This window comes from Oncorhynchus mykiss, chromosome 30 (assembly GCF_057628025.1).
Source record: "Oncorhynchus mykiss isolate SJ-2025 chromosome 30, ASM5762802v1, whole genome shotgun sequence".
Classification (NCBI taxonomy): Eukaryota; Metazoa; Chordata; class Actinopteri; order Salmoniformes; family Salmonidae; genus Oncorhynchus; species Oncorhynchus mykiss.
The window spans coordinates 37,453,823-37,474,684 of NC_143051.1; the positions used below are offsets into that span (position 1 = coordinate 37,453,823).

A 20,862-nucleotide genomic window follows, 5' to 3' on the forward strand; every position below is an offset into this window, starting at 1 on the left:
TATTCTGTATATAAACTGTTGTTTGTGGTTCCATGGGAGCGAGCTCCGAGAATAAATACTATTATCTAATTTTGATAAGACTGGTCTCTGTCTATTTTATGCAAATAGGAATCTTACAAATTCTTATAAAATAGACTGAGTGAATTTAATTATAGGAATTATGAAATTCCGATGACACCTCTGTAGTGCCTTGCGGTCGGAGGTCGAGCAGTTGCCATACCAGTCAGTGATGCAGCCAGTCAGGATGCTCTCTGGTGCAGCTGTAAAACATTTTGAGGACCCACGGCAAATCTTTTCAGTCTCCTGAGGGGGAATAGGTTTTGTTGTGCAATAGGTTGGATCATGTCAAGTCAATGTACCCAGAGGAGGACGAAAGATAGCTGTCCTCTGGCTACACCATGGTGCTACCCTACAGAGTGCTGCTGAGGCTACTGTAGACCATTGCAGAAGTGTTTTACTAAGTTATTTGGTGATGTGGATATATGTTGTCTAGTTTTATGTAAAAAAGGATAAACATTTAAAAAGTTTCCATTTTTATTAAATTCGCTGAGGAGGGAGGTCCTCCTCTGAGGAGCCTCCACAGCTCTATGCCACTACACGCTCAGCCATGCATTGAACATTGCAGTATTTTTTGTGAACAGTGATTGAGTTAGTGTGCCTTCAGAAAGTATTCATACCCCTTGACTTATTTCTAATTTTGTTGTGTTACAGCCTGAATTCAAAATGGATTAAATAGATTTGTTCCTCACACAATCACGCAAAATCCCCATAATGACAAAGGAAAAACATGTTTTTAGAAATGTTTGCAAATATATATATATTTTTTAAATGAAATACAGAAATATCTGATTTTTATAAGTATTCATACCCCTGAGTCAATACTTTGTGGAAGCACCTTGGGCAGCGATTACAGGTGTGAGTCTTTCTGGGTAAGTCTAAGAGTTTTCCACATCTGGATTGTGCAACATTTGCCCATTATTATTTTCAAAATTCTTCAAGTTTTGTCAAGTTAGGTGGTGATCATTGCTAGACAACCATTTTCAAGTTTTGCCATAGATTTAAACAGATTTAAATCAGAACTAACCAGGCCACTCAGGAACATTCACTACCTCCTTTGTAAGTATCTCCAGTATAGGTTTGGCCTTGAGTTTTAAGTTATTGTCCTACTGAAAGGTGAATTCATCTCCCAATGTCTGGTGGAAAGCAGACTGAACCAGGTTTTCCTCTAGGATTTTGCCTGTGCTTAGCTCCATTCCGTTTCTATTTAATCATAACTTTCCAGTCCTTAACCATTAAAAGCATACCCATAACATGATGCAGCCACCACTATGCTTGAAAATATAGAGCTATGGAGTGCTCACGTCGGTAGCCATGATGTGCTTTGAAAGTCTGGTCCATGGCTCAAATCAACACCATCATCCTGGAAACCCTAGACCCACTCCAATTCGCATACTGACCCTAACAGATGACGCCATTTCAATCGTACTCCACACTCCACTTTCCCACCTGGACAAAAGGAACACCTATATGAGAATGCTGTGCATTGACTACAGCTCGGCGTTTAACACCATAGTGCCCACAAAGCTCATCACTAAGCTAAGGACCCTGGGACTAAACACCTCTCTGCAACTGGATCCTGGACTTCCTGACGGGCCACAACCTCAACCTCTCCCTCAAAGTGAGCAAGACAAAAGAGATGATTGTGGACTACAGGAAAAGGAGGGCCGAACCAGACCCCATTCACATCGATGGGGCTGTAGTGGAGCGTGCCGAGAGTCTCAAGTTCCTTGGTGTCCACGTCACCAACAAACTATCATGGTCCAAACACAGAGAAAGTTGTGAAGATGGCACAATAATGCCTTATCCCCCTCAAGACACTGAAAAGACTGGGTGTATTGATACACCATTCAAAGTGTAATTAATAACTTCACCATGCTCAAAGGGATATTCAATGTCTCTTTTTATTATTACCCATCTACCAATGGGTGCCCATCTTTGAGTCGTGAAAACCTCCCTGGTCTTTATTGTTGAGTCTGTTTGAAATTCACTGCTCGATTGAGGGACCTTACAATTATCTGTATGTGTGGGGTACAGAGATGGTCTGGTCATTCAAAAATCATGTTAAACACTATTATTGCACACAGTTAGTCCATGCAACATATTATGTGACTTATTTAGGCTTGCCATTACAAAGTGGTTGAATACTTATTGACTCAAGACATTTCAACCTTTCTTTTTTTTATTAATTGTAAATATTTCAAAAAACATATTTCCACTCTGACATTATGGGGTATTGTTGACAAAATATCTCAATGTAATTCATTTTAAATTCAGGCTGTAACGCAACAGAATGTGGGAAAAAGTCAAGGGGTGTGAATACTTTCTGAAGGCACTGTATATTATTAGCCTAAATTATGACTCCAATCTGCTCAACATAGTAGAAATAGTAGGCTATTTTACATAAGCCTCAATGCAATGAAAGATGCATGAAATGCTTGATTATAAAGGTGCATTTTTATGGTGAGAATATGCGTCCCCCAACTTAAATCATGCGCTGCCTATGGGAGCGAGGAGAAGGACAGAGGAAGAGAGAGGGACCCGACTCAACTCAAACTAAACTGTTTATTGTCCAGCAGAATACATGTCTGACTCCAAACCCCTACAACTGAAAAGATAAGAGCATATAACCGCTTTAAAAACAGAGCTGAGAGCTCTCCATACAGAATGGTTCCCATATATTCTATAAATATCCAATGTTTTTTTTGTCTACCCTACCCCAAACCCATGACAATTTATATAAATAATGTAAATTAAATGTTATGTTCTTTGACACATTATTGCAGTTACCATCTCACCAACAGGGGGTGCTGCAGCACCTCCAGCACCCATACTTTGCATGTCTATGCCTGTATGTACATGCATGTTCACACACACAAATAAACAGTCTTGCACATCAGATATAAGCCCTTTGTGACTATTCCTTCACATTGTATAGTAAACAATCGCAGATCAGGCAGATAGACATACCAAAGTGATCTGCATGTATTATCCAGCTCATCATTGACACCACCATTGACATCATTGACACCACACCAAGAGACAGAAGAACAGCTGTATCTGATGGGTTTGTTATATTTCCAGTATCGGACAGGAAATGAATGAGAAGATTAGTGTACATTTTCACAATTCTCAAGATGCTCACAGAAATGCTGATTTGCAGGGCAGCTAGCTATGTATACTAGTGGCTTCTCTGTGATGCCACAGAACAGTGCAGTATCAAACCTATTGAGCGGTATCTCTTTATTAAAGTGGCCTGAATACTTTCCAAATGCACATCATGGTCTTGCAGATTGATGATTAGTGTATGGAGGACAGGACCTTGCAATTTATTTGATTGGGGAATACTGCTCAGCTATGGTGTTATTGAAATCTGGATTAAGAAAACTGCATTAATAAGAATTGACTGGCTACTGCAAGCCATGTAAAGTCAATCCCACCACTACAGAACTTGGTCACCTTTGTTACAGCATGATTCACGAAGGACCCAAAAATATGAGGAACCGTATTCCTGCATTACCCAAAGTAGTAAAGTCAATACAAGCAAAGGAGGAAATATCAAATACATTTGTTATAACTTCTGTTCCCACCCTATATTTAATACTTAACAATATATTAGTCATATAATAAAACCTACGTTTTTCAGATTTTCAGTTGATAACTAAAAAAAAGTAGTTGTTGAAAAACTACAGTATCCATAGACGTGTCTCTGAATTTGTACGTCATCAATTTGCCTACAACGAAAACGAGTACCTCTGCAGTGGTTAACTGGGAGGTGGTGTCCTTTTAATTTACAACACTAAATATAAAATTTTATTGGTGTGAAAATCACGTAACAGGGGGTAAGTTACCCAAATTGCTATATGTTTTCATATGAGATATGATATAGCTTTAGAGGACTTGCGACTAAAAACTGAACAAATTTCATCCGGCCTAGTTTGGACGTTGCGCCATATTGAATGTAACTGCTAGCTAGCTAAGGATGTAGATAACATTTTCTCCTGCTGGTCATTTCTCATAACTCTTGTGTATGCTACTAACTACGATTGTTGATGTGACATAGGTAATATCCTTATTTATTACACTTCCAATGTCAACTACCAATTTTATTTTAACTAGCTACAGTAACTTTAGTCACACATTTGCACGGTGGGTTGCGCGAGCTAACTAGTAGGTAAGCTTCTTATAGTTAACATGTTCTAAGTTAGTTATCTAGCTAATTGCTCCGTTATGTTTTAGAAAAGAGTCTTGAGTGTAGTTAGCGACCTATAATAAGTTTGTGTTGCTAAACTATCAAGTTCAGTCCGTTTTCACATAACTGTATTCAATCGACCCTTCAAACTCAACTCTGGACCTCAAAGTCAAGTCCACTGTATTTTTGTCATTGTTCCCATCTAATCATGGACTGCGTTAGACCTGGGACACCATGTGGGTGCAATAAATTATCAAGTAGAACAGAAAATCAGCAAGCTCCGGGGACCTCTTAGGGTAAGAGTTGCAATAGGCTCAAATCTATGTCTGTGTTGAATGTCTTTACCCATTAGTCTCCCGAGATGAGCAGTTCAGAGGAAGTGTCATGGATCTCCTGGTTCTGTGGACTGAGGGGAAACGAGTTTTTCTGTGAGGTCAGTATCTAATAGCACCCAGAGCAATATTGTCACTCATTGACCAAAAAGTTAATGTCAGCTAAGACATGGGTGGCCAACCCTTATCCTGTGTGTGCAAAAACCTGATTCGGCTAAGCAAGGACCTGATGGACAGGTGGTGAGTTGAGGGCTGGAACAAAATCGTATTATTCAAAGCCACCTCTTACTACACAAACTCTTTCAAGAAGGAATAGGTCTGATATTTTTCTAATTTCTGTCACCCCTTCTGTCCTCTCCTCCATTGACAGGTGGATGAGGACTACATCCAGGACAAGTTCAACCTGACTGGGCTCAATGAGCAGGTTCCCCACTACCGCCAGGCTCTGGACATGATCCTGGACCTAGAACCAGGTCAGACCAACTCTAGAACCATCTCTACCGCACTCGGAAGTACAGAACATTCCACACAATCGAGATCGGAATACCAATGTTATGGTTGCATCTAGGGTTGTGGCGGTCACAAAAATTGTCAGCTGGTGATTGTCAAGGAAATAACTGGTTGGTCTCACTGTAATTGACCGTTAATTAACTAAAACATATTTAGCATCTCCTGGCTTCCCAACAAGCCACTGATGCAGGCCTTTGGAACATCTACATTTTAAAGAGTCTTATATAGCATACACCTTCACAATAAATCCATTATTTATTTTAGACAGGTCTAAAGACCCATGATATGAAGAAAATGTAGTCCATTTCAAAAGAACAGAATAGTATACTCAGTTATCCTTATGTTAGGTCCTGATCTGGCTATGCCAAATGGCTGTGGGCTACACTAGTTCATATAGCAGACAAACTTGCTTAGAATTCCGTGGTGTTATTTTATAGTATCAAGAATACCATTTTTTTTTTTTTTTTTTACTTTAGTATTTTTAGTAAATATTTTATTTAATAAAGTAAGCTTTTCACGCTAGGGCCTAAACCTGTTATATTTGGCATAAAATTTGATTTTAGCGTAAACTGCACCTCAGATTGCAGCCCAAATAAATGCTTCAGTGTTCAAGTAACAGACACATTAACATCAACTGTTCAGAGGAGACTGTGTGAATCAGGCCTTCGTGGACGAACTGCTGCAACAAAACCACTACTAAAGGACAAGAAGAAGAGACTAATAAAAAGAGATTGATTGGACCAAGGAACACGAGCAATGGACATTAAACCGGTGGAAATATGTCCTTTGGTCTGATGAGTCCACCGTGTCTTTGTGAGACGAAGAGTTGGTGAACGGATGAACTCTGCATGTGTGGTTCCCACCGTGAACCATGGAGGAGGAGATGTGGGGCTGGTGACACTGTCAGTGATTTATTTAGAATTCAATGCACACTTAACCAGCATGGCTACCACAGCATTCAACACATCCCAACACATCTCCATGCTGTGTAAGCACTATTTGACCAAGAAGGAGAGTGATTGAGTCATGCATCAGATGACCTGGCCTCCACAATCCCCCGACCTCAACCCAATTGAGATGGTTTGGGATGAGTTGGACTGCAGAGTAAAGGAAAAGCAGCCAACAAGTGCTCAGCATATGTGGGAACTCCTTCAAGACTGTTGGAAAAGCATTCCTCATGAAGCTGTTTGAGAGAATTCCAAGAGTGTGCAAAGCTGTCAAGGCAGAGGGTGGCTACTTTGAAGAATCTAAAATATATTTTGATTTGTTTAACACTTTCTTGGTTACTACATGATTCCTTTTGTGTTATTTCATAGTTGATGTCTTCACTATTATTCTACAATGTAGAAAATAGTAAAAATAAAGAAAAACTTTAAATGAGTAGCTGTGTCCAAACCTTTACTGGTACCGTAGGTACTCCTATTTGATTAATTCAGAGTTACTAATGTAACTTTAGTTGTTCTACAAACGTTGGGCTATACAGTGCCTTCGGAAATTATTCAGACCCCTTTACTTTTTCCACATTTTGTTAGGTTACAGCCTTATTCTAAAATTGTTTTTCCCCCAATCTACACACATTACCTCATAATGACAAAGCAATAACAGGTTTTTAGAAATGTTTTCTAATTCATAAAAACAAACAAATAATATTGACTTTACTCAGTACTTTGTTGAAGCACCTTTGGCAGCTATTACAGCCTTGAGTCTTCTTGGGTGTGACGCTACAAGCTTGGCACACCTGTATTTGGGGAGTTACTTCCGTTCTTTGCAGATCCTCTCTAGCTCTGTCAGGTTGGATGGGGCGTGTCACTGCCCAGCTATTTTCAGGTCTATTCAGAGATGTTCGATGTGGGTTGAAATCTGGGCTCTGGCTGGACTACTCAAGGACATTCAGAGGCTTGTCCCAAAGCCACTCCTGCGTTGTCTTGGCTGTGTGCTTAGGGTCGTTGTCCTGTTGGAAGGTCAACTTTGGCCCCAGTTTGAATTCCTGAGAACTCTGGAGCAGGTTTTCATCAATGATCTCTCTGTACTTTGCACCATTCATCTTTCAGAGTGACCCCAGCCCCTGCTGCTGAAAAACATCCCCACAGAATGATTTCCTCCAGACGTGACTCTTGGCATTCACGGCACAGGTTTCCTCCAGACGTGACTCTTGGCATTCACGGCACAGGTTTCCTCCAGACGTGACTCTTGGCATTCACGGTATAGAGTTCAATCTTGGTTTCATCAGACTAGAGAATCTTGTTTCTCATGGTCTGAGAGTCTTTTGGCAAAATCCAAGTGGGCTGTCATGTACTTTTTTACTGAGGAGCAAAAGCACTGGCCTATGTTAAGCTACTATCCCCCATAGTATAAAAGTTGACCTATTCTGTCCGAGGAAATAAATATTCCAAACATAGTCCGGGACAGATGTGGGATGCGATAGATCCCAAATTAATACAACTAGCATCAAAAAAACTGTTTTACGCAATGTGGCTGACGCAACAGATCAGAACGTTTCAGCTTAAAATGTTGATAAACCATTACGCTATTTCTTCACATTCATAAGGACAGCAATGCACACATGGCAGTTAGACTATAAGCGTGAATGTTCCATTAGCGGAAAACAGTGACAGCAAATGCGATTATGCATGTAATGTTTTAATTATAAATGCATTTTTATGTTAAATTCTCTTCACCAAACTTGAAACTCACACACTGCTTATGTATGCCAGTTAGGCTCTATACGCCTTGTAAAGCGGATTCATGTGCTTCATTTTAAGAAGTTACTTTTAGTTGTGATACAAACCTTATCAAAATATGGGCTAGGCTGCGACTGATTCGAAAAAGTCGCCCAAAAATAGGCAGTAATTTTGCTGGGCATCATTCACAAGTGACAGGCTAATATTGTCACCCATCAGACTATTCTTGATTTAATATTGTCTTTACATATACTAAATATATGTGAAATTTGTTTTGATTTAGAATGGACCATTTATCACGCACCTGCGTCTAAAGCCTTACAGAGTACAGATGAGTTTATTATTAATGTAAGTTCACATGTTCAAGAAGGGATTTCTGCAGAAAACATTACAGCTTTCTGTAATGGGTCTGTACCCATTATTATGTACATGTGCACAATTCTGCTTTTGTGAGTAATCTTTAGTAATTTTAAAATCAAATCAACATTTATTTATTTTTAACTAGGCAAGTCAGTTAAGAACAAATTCTTATTTTCAATGACGGCCTAGGAACAGGGGCAGAACGACAGATTTGTACCGTGTCAGCTCGGGGGTTTGAACTTGCAACCTTCCGCTTACTAGTCCAACGCTCTAACCACTAGGCTACCCTGCCGCCCCATATGAATGGCCTCTTCCCCTCTCTCTTATAACCTGTTCTATCTCTTTGTTTTACAGATGAGGAGCTGGAGGACAACCCTAACCAGAGTGACCTCATAGAGCAGGCAGCAGAGATGCTCTACGGGCTGATCCATGCACGATACATCCTCACCAACCGGGGCATCGCTCAGATGGTACAGCAACTACCCTTTTCTGTTTCCAATGTTTGTTGAAAGGCTGCATGTCAAATATATGCAGCATTTTTCTGGAAACGTTTTTCACGTTCTCAATTTATATCTCTCTTTCTCAGTTGGAGAAGTATCAGCAGGGGGACTTTGGCTACTGCCCCCGAGTCTATTGTGAGAACCAGCCCATGCTTCCCATTGGTGAGTGTGTGTTGGTCTTGTTTGAACCATTACCACTCAGTTGACACTGTGTGTTTGTTTTGATCCACCTCCGAGCACTATTTGCATCATGGCTTTGCATGTTCAGTCTTTATCATCCAGCCACATTGCAGCATTCATAACCCAAACTATGCAAAGCAGATCCTCTATACAGTACAGTATCTCTGAATCCTCTGTGTAAGGTTTTTATGTATCATATCACAACCAATCTAATTTCCAAGAGACATGGATGAATACAATAGTGTGCCCGAGCATTTCCTAATAACTTCAGACCAGTAATGTGTCAAAATTATTTCCCCTCTCCTTCCCCCTATCCCTCCCTAGGTCTGTCGGACATTCCGGGCGAGGCTATGGTGAAGCTGTACTGCCCCAAGTGTATGGACGTGTACACTCCCAAGTCCTCCCGGCACCACCACACGGACGGGGCCTACTTTGGCACTGGATTCCCCCACATGCTCTTTATGGTGCACCCCGAGTACAGGCCCAAGAGGCCCGCCAACCAGTTTGTGCCTAGGTCAGTACAACTGTGTCACCCTACAATAGGGGTGTGCATTTTCGAGTCATGTCAACGTAATGCACTGAAAGCAAAAAGGTCCTTGATTAATTTCTACTCATTGATAACAGATAACTTTCTAAGAAATTCCAAGTACATACCAGAGGAAAGAGTCATGTAAATTAAATGTTACCATTAATGCTAATCTCTTTATAGACACCTGTCACACTCTCATCAAGATGTAATGAATTCTCATGTCCTCACAACAGGCTCTATGGATTCAAGATCCACCCCATGGCTTACCAGCTCCAGCTGCAAGCTGCCTCCAGCTTCAAGAGCCCTGTCAAAGCCATCCGCTAAAGCCCAGAGCGAGAGTGGGAGAAAGAGAAAGGGATGATTGAGGAGACGGGTCATCTGCACAAAGCTCCTTACAGATGCCTCCTCTCTGTTCTGCAGACTTTATTATTTAGTTTAGATTAGGATGATTGAGAACAATGTGTAAAGACAAAAACGCCCAGCTTCGATCCCAAACCCTTACACATACATACGCATTTAGGATTCCATGCATCTACGTCACCAAACTCATCAGCGTCGAAACATAAAAGGGGTAGGGGAAGAAAGTCCATGGATGTTATTGGATTTGACGCTGCTGTTTCTTTTAGTGATATTACCACATGTTGCCCCTATGAACTCGCTCCACGTTGAGTTGTTTTCGGTCCTGTCTTTGGCACAGTTTGGTAAAGGGTCATGGTAGACCATCACCACTGGTTGAATAACAATTCCTCCGCTACCCCCCCCCCCCCCCCCATACCCATGTACACTGTGGCTGGCACTCAGAGACCGCTTGGTTGATGATGATGATAAGGACAAAGTTTGTCACTGAGGGTGTTGCCATTTCACCTCTTCTGTAAACCATTGTTTTACCAAGGCACTCGTGCAGGCTTGTATCACTCTTTTATTGTGTGATACTCAGACGCCAGTGTGTCAAGGCGGTCATTCACAATACAAGTGTTCTGTCAAATTTGCCTTAAACTTTGAGAAACTGCACAGGTGCTGTGGTTAACAAGGAAGTCCACATCTAGGGCATAGTATAGCTGTGCATTTTTACACGCTAGATGTAGGATAGACACGAATAAACCTGAAATGAATTAAATGTTCTAGAAGGACCGGGAAAATACATAACAAAATCACCTGCTGTCTCTGTGTGTCACCCAAAACAACAGTCCTGTTTGTGCGGCACAGTGAGAATGTCAGCTCTGTCACATGTTGCTGGGTTAGTATCACTGCAACAGTACCCATCTCTCCACAACTGCACTGATTTAACTGGTGTCCCTCCACACATTATTATAGTATTATTTATGTAAAATCTAGTGACAGAAAATCCGTTTTTATTTTGTGATGCAGTTGGGGTTTTGGCGCCCTACTACAGGTGTACTTTTGATTCCTTATTGCAAAAAGTAGAACTCTTGATATGTTTTGATCCAGAACAATAAGGAGGATTTGTCAAGATTATGATTAATGTGTGTCTGTGTTTTTTTGAAGAGTGACCAGGATTCAGAATTCTCAATAAATGTTTTCTTTTCATACAATTGTGTTGATTGGTTTATGTATAAATTAGGTTGTTATTTCTCCATACTCACCATGACATTTTTATCTAAAAAAAATAGAATCCCTTGAAAGTATGGGTCTACTGTATGTCCCTCTGAATCTTTTAAGAGACACCACTCAATAGGTTTGATACTGCACTGTTCTGTTACCTCACTGTGGCCAGTAGTATACATAGCTGGAAGTCAGCAGTTCTGTGGGCATCATGAGAATTGAGAAAATGTTTATTCTCATATACCGGAAATATTTTAGCAAACCACACAGATACAGCTGTACTTCTGCCTCTTGGCCAAATGGTGTCAATGGAATTTTGGAATGTCTGATCTGTGAAGGAGAGTGATGGAGTGCTGCATCAGATGACCTGGCCACCACAATCACCCGACCTCAACCCAATTGAGATAGTTTGGGATGAGTTGGTCCCCAGAGTGAAGGAAAAGCACCCAACAAGTGCTCAGCATATGTGGGAACTCCTTCAAGACTGTTGGAAAAGCATTCCAGGTGAAGCAGGTTGAGAGAATGTCAAGAGTGTGCAAAGCTGTCATCAAGGAAATGGGTGGCTACTTTGACTGGCACTGTACATCAGTATCATTGGAGAAAGGGATTTCGGCAAGGCAATTTTCTTGCCTGCCAAAATCCCACTGCCCCCTTCTATCTTGGGACTGCAAGGCCTGACACACTTCAGAATAATTTTGGTAGCTCATGTTGACCAGTAGTGTGTGCCCCAGAAAGTATTTTATTCTAGCCACAAAATTAAGGAAATTAGAAAGGGGGCGAAAAAGAAAGTTCAAATATGTAAGTCAACATGAGTGCATGTCCATAATCACAGTAAACTGTTATAATAATAGAAGAAAACAATAATAATAAATGTATAATAATATAATAAACAAAACTATGACTATTTGTATTTTGTATTTATTATGGAACCCCATTAGCTTAGTTCAGAAAAATGTAGGCAGTTTATACAATTTAAAAACATTACAATACATTCACAGATTGCACAACACATTCTGTGCCCTCAGGCCCCTACTCCACCACTACCACATCTACAGTACTAAATCCATGTGTATGTATAGTGCGTATGTTATCGTGTGTGTGTGTGTGTGTGTGCATGTGTGTGTATGCATCTGCCAATGTTTGTGTTGCTTCACAGTCCCCGCTATTCCATAAGGTGTTTTTTTAATCTGTTTTTTTTTAATCTAATTTCACTGCTTGTGTCAGTTACTTGATGTAGAATAGAGTTCCATCTAGTCATGGCTCTATGTAGTACTGTGTGCCTCCCATAGTCTGTTCTGGACTTGGGGATTGTGAAGACACCTCTTGTGGCATGTCTTGTGGGGTATGCATGGGTGTCCGAGCTGTGTGCCAGTAGTTTAGACAGACAGCTCAGTGCATTCAACATAAATACAAGTAGTGATGAAGTCAGTCTCTCCTCCACTTTCAGCCAGGAGAGATTGACATGCATATTATTAATAAACAGCTACCCAGGGGAATTCCTGATTCTAACTGGATTATATTTGAGAGGCTTCCATTAAAGAACACCCTCTGTGTTCTGTTAGACAAGTAACTCTTTATCCACATTATAGCAGGGGGTGTAAAGCCATAACACATATGTTTCTCCAGCAGCAGACTATGATCGATAATGTCTTACAAGACAGCCCCCACAATCATTTGATCATCAATTTCTCTCAGCCAATCATCAGTCATTTGTGTAAGTGCTGTGCTTGTTGAAATTCTGTTTTTCAATTTATTTACTTTGAAATAGCATTGTCTGGTCAAACACCACTTTTTCCAGAAGTTTACTAAGGGTTGGTAACAGGCTGATTAGCTGGCTATTTGATCCAGTAAAGGGGGTTTTACTATTCCTGGGTAGCGGAATGGCTTTAGCTTTCCTCCAGGCCTGAGGGCAAACACTTTCTAGTAGGCTTAAATTGAAGATGTGGCAAATAGGAGTGGCAATGTTGTCTGCTATTATCCTCAGTAATTTTCCACCCAGATTGTCAGACCCCGGTGGCTTGTCATTGTTGATAGACAACAACAATTTTTTCACCTCTTCCACACTGACTTTACAGAATTCAAAAGTACAATTCTTGTCTTTCATAATTTGGTCCAATATACTTGGATGTGTTGTGTCAGCATTTGTTGCTGGCATGTCATCCCTAAGTTTTCTTATCTTGCCAATGAATGAGTCATTAAAGTAGTTTGACTGAATGTGCCTCCTTGAAGAATCCCCACCCCAATAGGTCTCTCCACCCTCAAGAGGACATCCCCAGCACCTCCCCCATCCCCATCAACCTCCCCCCACCCTCAACCACAAAACACAATAATGATAATAATAATAATAATAGAAATTCAAATTTAAATTAAAAAAAAATATATATATATATATATACACATAGACACACATATACATAAACATATTCACTGGACACTCAATTTATCTCTTATCTCTTTTCCTACGCCAGTTATGCAGGTGACATTTCTGCCTTGATGACAGCACATAATCAACAAGACGGAGATGCTCTTCATCCGAGGGAATGCCTGCCCGTTCTCAGATGTTAGATAATACGAGATGATCACATGTCATTTACATTCCTGCCCTTGTCAGCACCAGAATTGGCTACATCAACTCACACCCTGCTGGAATCTCTGCATTCTCAGATTCCCATCTGTTATTAATCTCTATATTGTAATCAATAAAGTGTTTCAAAATGCTGTACTTTTATTAACATATATGTTCAGATCATTCCTGAGAGAGAAGGGTTGTAATATCTCCAGATGGGTGTTACGCCCTGACCTTAGTTATCTTTGTTTTCTTTATTATTTTGGTTAGGTCAGGGTGTGACGATGGTGGTATGTGTGTTTTTGTCTTGTCTAGGGTTTTTTGTATCTATGCGGTTTTGGTATTGCCTAGGTAAATGTAGGTCTATGGTGGCCTGAATTGGTTCCCAATCAGAGATGTTTATCGTTGTCTCTGATCCTATTTAGGTTGCCATTTTGGTTTTGTGGGTTATTGTGTCTGTGTAGTTGCATGTGTCTGTGTAGTTGCATGTCAGCACTCGTTATTATTATCATCACGTTTGTCTTGTTAGTATGTTTAGTGTTCTTCATGTTCAGTAAATAAAATAATGTATTCAAATCACGCTGCGCCTTGGTCTCATCTTTACGACGAACGTGACAATGGGTGTGTGGTACCCTTCCTCACCATGCCAACAAGATGTTACTTCTTGTGGGGTCTTTGCCTTGGAAGTAAGTGAGAGTATAAGTGATGTACAGTTAACCTACTGAAAGTCTGAAAACCTACTGAAAACTGTCAAATTATATTTTAGCTTTGTCGTTGTATACTTGAGAATTAGTGTAACACAATTTTGTTGGGGGTAACTGAAATGCCCATCATACTTTTTTCCCCAGTTTGCTGAATGTGTTCTGAAGGAGGAGTCGATTGTCTTTTTATAAATGGGGACAAAAATGTTAACATCATGAGAGAGGAAATAGCAGTCACTCTCCTCAAACACTGGTATGTTCAATTTCTAATTTAATATGCTTCTACACCTGCATTGCTTGCTGTTTGGGGTTTTAGGCTGGGTTTCTGTACAGCACTTTGAGATATCAGCTGATGTACGAAGGGCTATATAAATACATTTGATTTGATTTGATTTGATTTTGAATATAATTGTAGATTAAAAAAACAAAAAAACGTATGGCTCTTTCAAGGTTCTTTGATCCATCTTCTGACTAGATGGCCACTAAAACTTGTATTTAAATAACTATGTTATAAGAAACCTATACTATTCCCTTGTTTCCTGTTTGCGCTGAAAAATACATGTAAAGATGTATAGACTACTAGACATTATGTTTTGCTAGATGACCTGAGCCAACTGTGCCACTTCTGTGGGGAGATGGACAATGAAGACACTAACTGGGTAATTACTTGTTCACTTCATTAAGGCACATTTTTAGGTGTATGAATTTGCATAAGCAGTAATATTTCTAGAGGTAGTACCATCTGTTTTTTCTGATAATGAAATAATTGTAATTCAATAATGTTTTTAATGTGTTAAATATATTAACATTTTTATCATAAATTTCAGATTGGTTGTGTCCGCTGCCCACGATGGTTCCAACAGTCCTGTATGAAAACCATCCCACCATTGGAGGATAATGTCTGCGCTGCCTGTCAGGACTAGGTTAGGCTTGAGTTCCATAAATATAGAGATTAAACTTTCCATAAAAATTGGACTAAATGTTCAGTTGAGCTGTTGCAGCTTTTCAATATTTGTTTATGCTATTTATTGTCATTTAATATCTTATTATGCAAAGATTGAAATTTGTATTTCATATTTAATGTTTGTTATCAAACTTAACTTTCTGTGTTATTGTGTGATATTTGTATTCTATTTCTTAAACACACTATTTCAGAAACATTATGTTTGTTTATACTCTAAATTTGCTTTCTGTGGCACACACTACTGGCCAAAATTATTCTGAAATGTGCCAGGCCTTGCAGTCCCAAGATAGTAGGGGGGGATTTCGGCAGTCAAGAAAATTGCCTTGCCGAGATCCCTTTCTCCAATGAAACTCTGACGTGCAGTACCAGTCAATGTAGCCACCCTTTTCCTTGACAGCTTTGCACACTTGGCATTCTGTCAACCAGCTTCATCTGGAATGGTTTTCCAACAGTCTTGACGAAGTTCCCACATGCTGAGCACTTCTTCGTTGCTTTTCCTTTACCCTGCGGTCCAACTCATCCCAATCCATCTCAATTGGGTTGAGGTCGGGTGATTGTGGAGGCCATGTCATCTAATGCAGCACTCCATCAATCTCCTTGTTGGTAAAATAGACATTACACAGCATGGAGGTGTGTTGGGTCATTGTCCTGTTGAAAAACAATGGGCTGGCGTATTGCTGCGGCAGACATGAATTCTAAATAAATTACTGACAGTGTCACCATCAAAGCACCCCCACATCACACTTCCTCATCCATGCTTCGTGGTGGGAACCTCACATGCGGAGTTCATCCGTTCACCTATGCTGCGTCTCAAAGACACAGCGGTTGGAACCATAAATCTTAAAAGGACAGATTTCCACCGGTCTAATGTCCATTGTTTGTGTTTCTTGGCCCAAGCCAGGTTCTTATTATTATTGGTGTCCTTTTAGTAATAGTTTCTTTGCAGCAATTTGACCATGAGCACGCAGTTGATGTTGAGATTTGAACTCTGTGAAGCATTTATTTCTCGGCTTTAATTTCATGTGTTCCCTCAGTCTGGTGAACACGACATCCAACTTCTCACAGTGCTCATCGAAACCCTTTGAAAAAACAACATCATCCGGATACACTAGTAGAGTCAAGGGCCAGGTCTTCCAAGCACCACCTTCATGAGGCACTGGAATGTTGCCGGCGCATTGCGTTACCTGAAGGGCATACGGGTCCACTTGAACCGGCCAAAGGGAGTGGTCACAGCAGTCTTCATTTGATCCTCACTCACCTTAACCTGGAAGTATCCAACGTCGAGAAGATGCAGGATTTGCCCAAAGCATCTAGGAACTCCTCCACATGGGGAAGGGGGTAAGCATCCTTGCAGGTCACCTGATTCAACCTCCTATAATCGCAACACGAGTACACGACCATTCTTGATGAAGATGACTGCTAGCGAATCCTGCCGACTGCAACTTCCCTTCAGTGTTCCTTGTGACACCAAGTTGAACACCTGTTTTACTTTCTGGAGAACTTGAGGTGAGATCCATCTATGTTGTTGTTTAATTGGCTCCGTAAATCTCCCGTTGGTATACAATGTATCACCACTACTGCATGGCCAGCGTAATTTTCAGTCTTGGAGAATACATCCTTGTGCTCTTCCAACAACGCCCTCCAGGTTCACTCCAATTGACACAGGTAAGACGTCAGCCTTTACCTTGGTTACGCCAGTTTCAACCTTGTTCAGCACCTGGATGTGCAGGGCATTATCTTCTACCTCAATGGTAATTGGCTCTTTCAGATGAACCTCCAGGGGTTTGCAAATTTCAGCCAGTCTAATCTGGGGCAGCAGCCTAACAGTCTTGTCTGTAGCATTGAGCAGTCTCACATGCACCTTGCCCTCATGGGTGTGGGTAAGAACACTGGCCAACAGGACTCCATTTGGCAGGTTCGCCCCAGCCATCTTCTCTACCAAAACCTGCCACTTCTGCGTCGCAGGAACTCTGTATCGACCCTCAACAATCTTCTCACTGTACGGAGGGATTGTGACTTTCGATCTTTCCGCTACCTTTATAAAGCCAATCCTACCTGTTGGAGCAACATAACTGGTCTGCCTCTCAATTTTCGCCATGATGGCTTTCAGCATTGCTTTCTCTCGAGCCAGTTGATGGCGATCTAATTTTGTCACCCCTTCCTGGTAAGAGACAAGGAGTCCTTGAAGGTTGCTGAGGACATTCATTCCCACGATGCCGGGTACCCCTCGTTTCTTCTCTCTCAGACGGAGGATCCTTCAAGATTAAGACACTTCCCAAGGAGGGTTCTTCCAATGCACTCGATGTTTGTCTCCAGACAGCCTATAACAGGAATCTCCAGCCCGTTGGCAGCAGGGAGACGCACTCACTTTGCACACAAGTTCTGGATCACCGTCCCCAACGTGCTTCTTAAAGTGTGTCTCAGTAATGGTGGTGACCTCTGACTCCGTATCAAGTAAACACCTCGCCTAGACTCCAGCGATTGCCACGTCAACTATCAGACGGTTACCAAAAGCTTTAGAATTCTGACTAGCCTGGGTTTCTTTCAAAGAGTTGTAAACAGCTGACTGACTACTGATGGTTGATGGGCTTCTCTCATCCTGGTCATCAGTGTCTGTTAGTTGGCCCAACATGGCATGGTCCTCCCAGTAGTCTCTACCTGAACCCCCACCGAGATATATCTACCATTGTCTTTTAGTGGATTTCTCCTGCGTGGGACCTGATCATCTTGGGGGGTTCGCCCTCTCTTGGTCTGGCGAACTTTCTGAACCAGATCTTCCCGACAAGCAGCGATCTTCTGAATTGCTTCTTGGAGCCTTTCTATGGTTATAGAAGATGACTGGGTTACTGGCGCTACTGCCGCAGCTGCACTCACTGTGCTTCGTGTTTTGTTGCTGTTCAATGCCGGGGTTAGAGCGTGGTTCTCCTCCACCTCTGACCATCACATAAATGAAGGACATTTTCTTCTCGTTCAGGACTCTTTTTCATCTCCCGATGCAAGGCGTCATCCCGGAATCCCAACACCAGCTGTATTTCTTCAGTTTGAGATTTCTTTCTCACTCTAACTTTGTTTGCAGGTCATGCATACGCCCAAATGGTTTTGCCAGCTTCTTGTAGTGTAAAAATGCTGGCAACATCTTCTAACATCAGCTTCACAATTGCACTGGCCTCTCCTTTCAGGTGCTGTTTGATTAGCTCAGCCCAATCACTCACTGGCACACGTGAAACCCGACTGGTCAACTTTACTAGAGCAATCCATTCCTAAACAGCACACTGAAGTCAGGTAGCTTTCATTCTCAAGGAATGTACACAGTTGGTGCAGAAACCTTATTTTGCTGCTCGATTACAGCATGTGCCAGCGACATAGCTTCTCGCTGATCTTCACGGGTCTGCTGCAGTGCTCCACATTGCAACAGCAATCTCTCATCTCTAACCTAGCCTCAGACCCCTCTTCCATTTTTCAACAAGGAAAAACAGTTTGATTTATATTTTTGTGACAACAAATGTAACAGGTAGGAAATGCCTGTTTTTGTAGGGTTTTTCTCAGATCAACCTTGGAAGGTTGAACATCAAACAGAGCGGTGTCCCTGTTTCCCAACCCATTTAACCTCACGACAGTACTTACTAGTAATGGCACCTTTCCTGATAGTCTGAGTTATTTTTGTCCTATACTATGTGCTTAATCCTCCTGTTGTGTTCGTTTCATGTTAATTAATTCTGTGTTTCCGGTCCAAAATGACCGCCCCATTATAACTGACTTATAAATCCATGATACATATATTATCACCTAATGTTGTGTTAGATCTTTTTATCAACTTAAGTTCTTATGAACATTACAAGTTTTGAATATCTATTTGCTATTTATGGCCTGTAGGCCTCATTGACCTGAGCTCATACAAGTTGTTTTTGAGTTAAAAAAAAAGCATAATGTATGTATTATTTTGACTATAACAAATACTCAGATTAAACATATTGTGCTATTTATCACAGACTACAAGGACATTTGTTTTGAAACCATAATAGTGGCACAAAATAACATCTGTGTTCCCGGTCAAAACTGATCGGTATGATTTTATTAGTAAAGAAACGACATAGGCCCAAAACTACACACGAACACTTTACCATGTTACCAAATTAATGTCTGAACACATTAAAGAACAATAACAGTATTACTAACAATAACAAACATTACTGTTCACAATATCTTCACAATATGTCTTCTGATTGCAGTCGTTGTACTCATAATATACAGGAGTATGATCGCCTTATGGTGAGGATAGCCCAGCCCTGCTTCAGCCGCAAGCCGACAAACTTTCAACCGGTTCTCCCCATTAACGAGTCGGAGTCAAGAGGCCAAGCCTTCTCTGGTCTCTCCTCCACCCGTTACGGGGTCTGAGACGCTGAAGCCTCCCACCATTAGCTCTGACAAATTGAAAACTCTAGTCGTTGGCGACTCCATTACCCGCAGTATTAGACTTAAAGAATCATCCAGCGATCAGACACTGTTTACCAGGGGACAGAGCCACCGACGTTAAGGCTAATCTGAAGATGGTGCTGGCTAAAGCTAAAACTGGCGAGTATAGAGATATTGTCATCCACGTCGGTACCAACGATGTTAGGATGAAACAGTCAGAGGTCACCAAGCGCAACATGGCTTCAGCGTGTAAATCAGCTAGAAAGATGTGTCGGCAGTAATTGTCTCTGACCCTCTCCCAGTTAGGGGGAGTGATGAGCTCTACAGCAGAATCTCACAACTCAATCGCTGGTTAAACTGTTTTCGGCCCCTCCCAAAAGATATAATCTGTAGATAATTGGCCCTCTTTCTGGGGCTCCCCCACAAACGAAACCAAGCCTGGCCTGCTGAGGAGTGACGGACTCCATCCTAGCTGGAGGGGTGCTCTTATCTATGAACATAGGAGTTAGAGCCCTGTCTATCTCCACAATGAGGCAGGGTGCAGGCCAGGCAGCAGGGTGCAGGCCAGGCAGCAGGGTGCAGGCCAGGCAGCAGGGTGCAGGCCAGGCAGCAGGGTGCAGGCCAGGCAGCAGGGTGCAGGCCAGACAGCAGGGTGCAGGCCAGGCTGCAGGGTGCAGGCCAGGCAGCCAGCTTAGTGGAGTCTGCCACTAGCACAGTTAGTGTAGTCAGCTCAGCTATCCCCATTGAGACTGTGCCTCAATCTAGGTTGGGCAAAACTAAACATAGCGGTGGTCACCTTAGCAATCTCCCTGGAATAAAGACCACCTCGTCCATTCCTGTCATTATTGAAAGAGATTGTGATATTTCACATCTCAAAATAGGGTTACATAATGTTAGATACCTCACTTCCAAGGCAGTTATGGTCAATGAACTGATCATAATCTTAATGTGATTGGCCTAAATGAAACATGGCTTAAGCCTGATGAATTTACTGTGTTAAATGGAGGCCTCTCCTCCTGAATACACTAGTGACCATATTCCCCGTGCATCCCGCAAAGGCGGAGGTGTTGCTAACAGTTATGATAGTAAATTTCAATTTAACAAAAAAAGATGACTGCGTTTTCGTCTTTTGAGCTTCAAGTCATGAAACCTCTGCAGCCTACACAATCACTAACCAGAGCTACTGTTTACAGGCTTCCTGGGCCGTATACAGCTTCCCTCACGGAGTTCCCTGAGTTCCCTGAATTCCTATCGGACCTTGTAGTCATGGCAGATAATATTCACATTTTTGGTGACTTTAATATTCACATGGAA

General features: G+C 41.5%; 1 protein-coding gene across 2 annotated transcripts; it reads left to right on the plus strand.

Annotated features, from left to right (window-relative positions):
- Positions 1-3,760: 3,760 nt before the first annotated feature.
- Positions 3,761-10,891, plus strand: LOC110488421 (casein kinase II subunit beta). Of its 2 annotated transcripts, none has more exons than XM_036971229.2 (7): positions 3,761-3,899; positions 4,602-4,682; positions 4,952-5,054; positions 8,487-8,602; positions 8,719-8,794; positions 9,137-9,326; positions 9,575-10,891. In XM_036971229.2, the coding sequence occupies exons 2-7, from the start codon at positions 4,611-4,613 to the stop codon at positions 9,663-9,665; spliced, it is 648 nt and encodes a 215-aa protein (XP_036827124.1). In that variant the 5' UTR covers positions 3,761-3,899; positions 4,602-4,610; the 3' UTR covers positions 9,666-10,891. The 2 variants fall into 2 exon arrangements, with proteins under 2 accessions (XP_036827124.1, XP_036827125.1); XM_036971230.2 differs by lacking the exon at positions 3,761-3,899 and adding an exon at positions 3,993-4,120.
- Positions 10,892-20,862: the final 9,971 nt, after the last annotated feature.